Source organism: Panicum virgatum, chromosome 5K (genome assembly GCF_016808335.1).
Source record: "Panicum virgatum strain AP13 chromosome 5K, P.virgatum_v5, whole genome shotgun sequence".
NCBI lineage: Eukaryota > Viridiplantae > Streptophyta > Magnoliopsida > Poales > Poaceae > Panicum > Panicum virgatum.
Window position 1 is genome coordinate 12,699,944 of NC_053140.1, and position 8,551 is coordinate 12,708,494.

The 8,551-nt window shown below is 45.5% G+C and overlaps 1 protein-coding gene across 1 annotated transcript; it reads right to left on the reverse strand.

The window, feature by feature from the left end:
* Positions 1-770: 770 nt before the first annotated feature.
* LOC120706414 (NAC domain-containing protein 74-like) lies at positions 771-6,831 on the reverse strand. The gene is made up of 5 exons (XM_039991060.1): positions 6,550-6,831; positions 5,010-5,187; positions 4,310-4,587; positions 3,653-4,075; positions 771-1,973 (listed from the first exon to the last, which is right to left on the reverse strand). The coding sequence occupies exons 2-5, from the start codon at positions 5,173-5,175 to the stop codon at positions 1,245-1,247; spliced, it is 1,596 nt and encodes a 531-aa protein (XP_039846994.1). The 5' UTR covers positions 5,176-5,187; positions 6,550-6,831; the 3' UTR covers positions 771-1,244.
* Positions 6,832-8,551: the final 1,720 nt, after the last annotated feature.

An 8,551-nucleotide genomic window follows, 5' to 3' on the forward strand; every position in this document is an offset into this window, starting at 1 on the left:
ACATGTTAAATGTTACAGCTCCAGCTCTGCCGTTTGCAAAAGATTTTCCCCAGGAACTAAAAATCCAGCTCTGCCGTTTGCACAAGAGTTTCCCCGGTAACCCGTCCAAGTCATGATACTTCTTCCATCTTAAACTATTAAATACATCTAGATGCATAGCAAAAACTATGCATCTAAAAAAAGCTATACCGATTAATAATTTAGGACGGAGTAAGTACAAAGTAAAAAACCCGTTTGCAAAAAAATGCTCCTCTGGAATTCATACATTTCCTTCCTCTTGAACTCACACAAATCTTTTGGGTTGTGACGCTTTGGAACTCGCTCATACAAATATTTTGGCTTAGTTTGTGACGCAAACGATGCTAAACACGCTTTGTTGTTTGATCACTGTTACACTTTTGGGAGTAAGATTTATATTACTCCCTTTGTTTCAAGTTGTATACATAGCAAATATTATGTATCTAGAAAAGTTAAATTGATCTATAATAATTTAAAACGGAAGTAGAAGTGTATCCTGGGATATCAATTCCATCTTGTTTTAAACCATCTATCCAATAATTTTAAGCTTCTTGGACCCTCAAATTTTTTTTAAGCTTCTTGTTCTAGCACGCAAGCAGGCAACTGCAATAAAGCTTATGGCAACCAGAATTAAGCCATATGATGCATACAGTACAGCCTAGTTGTCAGAGTTTGACAACAGAATTCAAACGCATTACATATGTATATGTAGCCAAATGAGAGAATAACTGAATGAAAATCATGCAGACCGGTGATACATGAGCACAACGCAACTTTCTAGTGTTATAATATATACTAATATACAGTAGTCTTCCACTAGTCATATAAGTATGGTTCACGTTTACAAATCTCAGGATAATAGTAGCTGTGGAAGTTACATTTTTTTTCCTTTCCTCTTTTTTGATAGGCACACATAGTAGTAGCTAGCCGAACAAAAAGAAAGAACTCCATATGTACATCACCATAAAAAAAAACTGGTGGAGACGGCTGGGGTCAGTGGTTGCACCAATGTCCACAAAAAGCCAGCAACCCCAGTGACATAAGCTGAGGAACTCAATTACTATTCCAGTTCAATGCAAGTAAGTGAAGTCAACAAACTACTGCAAGGATGAAGACGGGAAGATGCTACTACCGTTCCAAACATCCTACTGGTATAGAATTGCCCAAGCCGATACCACAGACCTCTGCAGCTAAAACTAAGCATGCCGGTGTATGCCGATTCAGTGTTATAGGCTGGCACCCAAACGGTGGTAATGCAGTGCTACAGCAGCAGCAACTCCAACCACAAAGATGGCGAAGAGTATGTACGCGTTGAATCCAACGGATGAACATCTGAATGCATTCTTTACGCCCCTGTGATATCCTTGATTGCTGTAGCCTTCACCTGGCTTGGCTGCATCAGATCGCTTGACAGAATTGGCATCGTTTGCATGTTTCTTCTGGTGCTCAACACTAGTCATGAGATCAAGACGACGACCACTGTTATCTGCAAACTTCATTGTCTGGTTGATGGATTCAGAATTACTTGTAACCATCTTTTTAATTCCAAGCTGCATTTTAATCCTACCAGGTGCTGGTGAAATGTTAGCAGCGGATGCTGATGCGATGCGCCTTCGTATTGTAACTCCAGTGTCAATACTTCCATTTGACAGATTGGGGTTGTTGTTTTCCTGGTCCAACTGCAATTCATCCTTCAGAGTTCCACCCTCAAAGTTGTTTGGAAGAGTAAAGGGACTTTCCTCCATCAAGTGGTAAGCCTGGTTGGTGGCAGAAGCTCCTGACAGTCCAGCTGGCTCCAAGAACATATTATTACTGAAGTCATCAATACCAGGATACAACATATTGTAAAGATCATCAGGAAGATCATCAATGAATAGGTAGTCTGTGGCATCTGTCCCATCCTTGATAGGGCTGGCATGGTCTGGTCCAATCTTGGGAACCACAGAGCCAGTATTCTGCAAGGAAAACAATGCAAAGGGTGAGAAAATTTGGGGACCAGTACAAATAAGCAAACCATTCTGAAATTAGTGAATAAAACCGCCAGTCAAAATGCCGTAAAGCATTGCCAATACAACACAATGACAGAAAAACAATTGATGATTCAACATTTTCATGGTACCAAGAAAAATAAGTACTAATTTTAGGGACAAAGGGCATCTGAAAAGATACTTGTAGGTCAAGGTTTAGCAACCCAGTGATGATTTACCAGAAATCTCAGAACATCAAACAAACTAGACGCTGACTTGGCCATGTTAAGTTTAAAATGTTAGAATGAGGATTACTGACTACTACTCAACGAGTTACGAACAGCTTGCAGTGATCTGGCTGACATTCACTATTATGTTTTTGCACACAGACACATTATGCTGAAACTTTTTGTGAATGATTAGTTCTTTTCATATTTTCGAATCTTTCATGGAAAATATAACAATATTATGCTAAGCTAATATATACTACATCAACTAGCAAAACCCAGTCAAAATTTTGGGCACCATGTTGCAACATGCTAGAGCTTAGTGTCCCACTGTCCCTAATCTCTTATTAGTCAATCAGTGATCATAGTGTCCCACTGTCCCTAATCTCTTATAGTCAATCAGTGATCGTGAACTTGCAATTAGCCAATTAGCAGTTTAGTACGAAGACAAAGTGGGGCCTGGTATAACTCGGATTAGAAAACATTGTTACATGGAACTGACTAATCGATACCCACATTGTGCCACATGTTAGCAGACTTGTTCAGTACTCCCATGGAAGAAGTGCTTTTATGCAAATCTTGCCGAGCGCCACCATCTACTAGTCAGCACACACAATTAGCCTCTTAGTGAGATGGTAGAATTGTGGGGGTATGAGTCCATCCACTAGGCTCCAATGCCTACCACTATACAGTACAAATGCACCTTGGTGAGTTCTCAAAAAAAAAAAAAAAGTGCACCTTGGTGAGGAAACCCATGCCCATGTTCCATGAAGTTGCAGGCTTATCGTTCGCCACTAGATGTACACTAGCGAGCGCATTTGCTTCTGCATGCATATGGGGCTTGTGTGTGCACCTTAGCACCTACCTTACAGTTTCTAAAGCAAAATTCTTATCTATAATAAGTCTGTTAGACATCAAGCAAAAATGTTGGCTTAGTTCAGCAGCTTCTTGCCCATGCATAATCACTTTGCTCAAAGGAGGGAACTACATAAACCTTTGCACTGAAACATGGTTCAATTATTTAAAGTAAAATACACTGGTGGTCCCAACACTTTTTCATGGTATCACCTAGGTCCCTGAAATATTAAAATGTAAGATCTTAGGTCCCTAAACTTACTAAGTGTGCAACTCAAGGTCCAAACCTCTATAATCAACATCTAGTAATCTAGTAGAGCATGGAAATGGTGATGGGAGCAGAGGTGGCCTGGTCAAGAGTAGAGGAGAGTGGGGAAGTGAAATGGCTATTTTTTGTGTCCTGTAGACAGTTATGCACTGAGTAGGGTGATTTAGACTTTGAGTGGCACACTTAGTGAGTTTAGGGACCAGGAGTCCAGGATATTTCACTAGTATAGGGACATGTAATAAAACCAGGGTGAAAGTTTAGTGACAGCCTGTGCAATTACCCAAAAAATCAAGAGCTACTGCGAGTGTCAGACTTACTGATGATTCAGCATATTGCTCAGACAGAGGCAGGATGGCACAACCAGTATCAGGTAGAGGGTTAAATGAAGGCGAAGGATCCAACAATTCTTCCAGCCATTCTTCCAGTTCATTACTACCATTTGGAGATCCTTTATCAGCAGTAATGGATGCCATAGCAACATCATTTGATTCCCCTGCACAGATGACTGAGGCAGCAGCATCTTCTGGCTTAACAACTGATGCAGCAGCATCTTCTGGATTTACAACTGATGTCGCAGCATCTTCTGGATTTACAACTGATGTAGCAGCATGTTCTGGCTTCACAACTGATATAGAAGCATCAATTTGTTGTTGATGATGAGGGTTCCTATCGCCCGCCTCATTATCATTCTCCAATGCCCAGTCATTTCTTTTAGTAACACGACAGAGAACAAAGGCATCCTGAAGAACAAGAAAAACTACATCAGCATACTGGACCATAATCTCAGGCAACGAAATATATGATAATCACTTATAACCAAGCAAGTTGACTGCAAATGGCTTGAGGGCACATTGCACATTAAATCCTATAACATGTAAATCCAAAGGACAAGATCTAAACTATACTTGAAGTATCATTTTATGAAATCTCAATTATTACTCAGAAACATGTAATTACAATCAACAGTCTAATACCTTCATATCAGGGCTGACTTGACATTCCTTCTCATCTATGTAGTACTCGTGCATAATCCATTCAGTGCGTCTACCAGAGGGAGGCCGGCCTTCATGAAAAACTAAAGTCTTCTTTGTTCCTAGAGTTCGCTTGTTCAGCTTTATGGCTCGGTCCTTCCCAGTTGATTTCCAGTAACCAGCAACTGTTGCCCTGTTTGACCTAGAACCAGTAGGGTACTTCCTATCACGAGAGGCGAAGAAATGCCACTTGTTGTCCTCGATTGGAAAATTGCACTTTGCTGCAGATACCATTGGAACTCAGAAGATCAGGAAATATGAGGAATTGAGCCATGCGATAGGGACAAACATTTAAATTGCATTAATAAGTGATGCAGATAGCAGAAAACTTCACCCGCAAAGCTAAAGAATGTCGTTCAAGAGAGAGGAAAAAAGAATGTCTAGATAAACAGGATCCAGATGGAAAGCAGTCACATTAACAAACAATGAAAAGCAGCATCTGTGATAACATTGATTAAAAGATTTTACCTCTAGATGTCTATGATTCACTAGAACATTATGACTCTGACTTCAGAAGATTCAATTTTTTTACTAGGAAAGGAGATGCTACATCTAGAACCAATTGATAGATGAAATTTTATATAAAAATCTCCAAAGTTCTATATGGACCCAACTAAAAACTATGGAAGCATGGTCAACATACCAGGTAAATCCCATGGTTCATGCTTGTATATATCCACCACTGGTATAAGATCGTGTTCAATTTTCTGGCCAAGTATTTTCCTCTTCAGATAGTGACCAATAAGTTCAGTATCCGAAGGATAGAATCCAAATCCTGGGGGGAGTTTCATATTACGCAGTGCTTCCATTTTACAATATATCTGCATTAATGAACACAAACACAAGCACAAGCATCAGAACCATAATAATTCAAAAGTATTGAACTGTCCAATGATTTATGTAGGCAATCATGCATGCAAAGGTGGAATATGTATTGATCTATCGAATGATATCTATTAGAAATCATGACTACAAACGCAGATCTCATTAACTCTTCCAGTAAAAGAAGTTCTTGGGGATTTTGTTCTCAACACAAAGCAGATTCTTCAGCGCTAGAGCAGAAAAGCACAATAGATTCAGTTTCTTCCCTCTTCTCCCCTTTATTACTTTGCATTGAAAATTTTGCCAGTGAAATAGAATCCACCAGAGCATCTAATAAAAAAAATAAAGATAATTGCACAATAGCAGTTCCATGAAAGGACCAACCACATCATGTTCACACACAGAAGCATTTTCAGGATATAGTTTCACAAAAACCAAATGAGGTCGAAGGAGCTGAAAATCTATTTCTAAGGAGCAAACAGATGTGAACAATATTTTTCCTCTCAAGTGCATGTTCTATTTATCATACTTGATAGATATCACTATGTCACGGGCTCACGGCCACCATGAGCAACAAAGCACAGCTTAAGGCCTTCTAAATGTGTGTGCCCACTAAAAATCTGCTGCCATAGGATATGAACATAAAAGGTGCCACTGCTTTGCTTGCTCATACTCTCTCTAGTGAATCGTGAATAACGTCATCATCTAATTGTTTCAGCCAACTTGTATCCCCACAAGTATCAGACACTTGGAGTGCCACTGAGAGCAGTCATCCAGAAGCAAGATTCACCGAAAATATTGTGCGAATTCGCAAGGAGGATCTCAAAATCCGCCGCGAAAACACCAGTCTAAGCAGAGCTCTCCTACTCCTTCCCACTGCCGGAATGCAACAGAAGACGAATCGCCAAACCATTATCATCCTCACCGCGACAAAGAACGAACATCGCAAGGAAGGAGACGATCGAGAGGCACCCGGATTCAGGATCCCCCAATCAGTGGCAAAACCAGCAGAAGCCAGGACACCTGATTCCGCACCGACGAAGAAACCCCGGCCCGTTGCCGTTGACCGCCGCGCCAATAAAAAAAAAATCCCCCAAAAGCCACTCCGAAATGATCCTTCAGTTGAAGGAAAACGCGTCGACGCAGGATCGGCTTCCCAAACCTTAACGGAACGAATCCCGCGCCACCAAGCGCTTCCCACCCAAAATCCAGCACGACGGCCGCAACGCGGTGGCCCCGGACCCGCCCCACAGCTCCCCCCACGGACGCCGCCTACAGCAGGGGAACCCCCAGCACAAACAACCGCGCCGCACCCCCAGACGAACAGAGAAAGGCACGGCCGAGGAGGGGGATGAGCTCACCTCTCCGGAGCCCCGGAGGCTCCGCGGCCGATCGGCCCCGACCAGCACCACCAGGACGCCGGCGGGGAGGACACAACGGCGAAGAACCCGAGGCGGGCGCGTCTCCAGCGACGCCCCCAGCGGACGGCGAACGGGTCAAGGCGGCTGCTGCCTGCTGGGGACCGGAAGGCTTCCCCTGGACGCCACAGCTCAGCACGCGGGTAGCGGGCGAGACGGGACGGGGAGGGGGAGACTGGGAGAGACCGCCGACTGGCTGGGCGACGCGGACGAAACAGCCAGGAAGCGACGGGTGCTGCCCCCGCCCGCGTTTTTAACAGCGCGCCGGGGGGTCGCTTGCTTAACGCGGTCGTCCTGGCGGCCGGGCCCCGCGGTTCGTTGGTCGCCGGGCGAGCTGGGATCGGACGGCGGGGTGCGGGCGTGGGGGCGGGCCGGGGGGCTGCGGGCCGCTGGATGCGAATCCGATCGGCGCTGCGCGTCCGGTGATCGGGTCCCAGGTGGCGTGGCCGCCTCGCTGCCAGGTGGGGGGAGGGGGGGCCAGCGCCGGGGCGGAGACTTGACTTCGTGTCTTGCGGAGCAAGTCTTGGTCAGGAGTGAGTGACCGAGTGAGCGGCAGGGTTTAACTTTTCGGCGGAATTTCACCGAAATTTCGGTTTTTTTTATTTCCGCTAGTTACTGGGATCCGAAATTTTGGTATTTTTCGTTATATTTCGTTTCAAAATTCAAAATTCAACAAATTTCGTCCAAAATTCACCGAAATCCACCGAAATTTACCGGCTCCGCCCCCATCGGTGCCCCCGTGCTGCCCGTGCCCGCTGTGACGAGGAGTGTGCGGTGTTGGACCGGTTGCCTTGTCATAGTCCATGCCTCCATGGACTAGCCGGCCGTCACAGACTCACACTACATTCTTTTCAGCGATGCTGGGAGTGGGATCTAGATAATCATGACCTTATCTAGTCAAGAAAAAAGAAGCACGTCTTGATTTGCAACTACCCCTTCTAGTGTAAAAATAGGGAATTCGGTACTTATATTTCAACGTGGTCCAGGGTAAAATCGTTCCGAAAGTACTCTGGTTACATGCATTTTTATAGCTTACGTATTAGGCATACGCAGACCAAACTAAATTTCCATAACAACATGTAGAAAACAGTGAAAATAAATAAATTACCCCTTTTCCCGCCCTGATCTGTTGGCTTCTCCGTCGGATGATCGACGGCCGCCCGGCGCTGTGGGCAGGCGGACACCGCAGTTGCGCTCTTCTCAGCCGTACTCCAGGTGACGAGTTTTCTTGTGCGCCAGCTGTGGCGCAGCTGTCGTGGGCCGATGGGCGCGTGCCACGTAGACTCGGTCCAACGAGAGGCAGAGCTACGGCTGTCTCGCGCGCCACCGGCTGTCCCGGGAGCAAGGCGGGGAGAGGATCGGACGCCGCGTTACCCTCGACGGCTCCGACGCGGGCAGTGCAGCCGTACGTGCGTGCGGCTCCGGAGAAGAATCGGGCGGAGAGCATCAGCAGCCATCAACGTCGCAGCCGTCGCTAATCCCCCTCCCTGGTTTCGCGTACGGTGGGCAAGGAAACCGCCCGGAAAAGGCGGAAAGCGGAAAGAGGCTTGCGGTTGGCCGGCGAGTCCGACGTCAAGCGCGCGCGGGGTGATGTGCTCTCTGCGCTCTCGCGCTGCGCTCTTCGTCCGTCCTGTTTTGTGTTTTGTTTCCCGGACCAGAAAGAAAAGGGGGGGGGGGGGGGGGGAGCCCTTTTTGTTCTCCACTTCTGCTATCTAGTGGTGCGGTGCCTGATGTGCGCGCTGGTGCACGCGGTGTGACGCGATCTCGTCTGCTTTCTTTCTCTTCCGTTTCTCTCTCTCTTTTTTTTTTGAGAGCCTCTTCCGTCTCTCTTTTGAAGCATGAAGTACTACTATTAAAGCATTTATGTGATAAGCCATCTGACTTGGCATTATTGGCTCTGCTTTTTTGTCTTTTCAGCTTGATTGTCACTAATATTTTCATTTCT

Bases quoted from the DNA above. Each gene is read 5' to 3' on its own strand.
- LOC120706414 (XM_039991060.1), bottom strand. From the start codon at position 5,175: ATGGAAGCACTGCGTAATATGAAACTCCCCCCAGGATTTGGATTCTAT. The intron at 4,588-5,009 runs GTATGTTGACCA...TGGTATCTGCAG, and splicing joins TGAACCATGGGATTTACCTG to CAAAGTGCAATTTTCCAATC. The intron at 4,076-4,309 runs GTATTAGACTGT...CTTGTTCTTCAG, and splicing joins AAGTCAGCCCTGATATGAAG to GATGCCTTTGTTCTCTGTCG.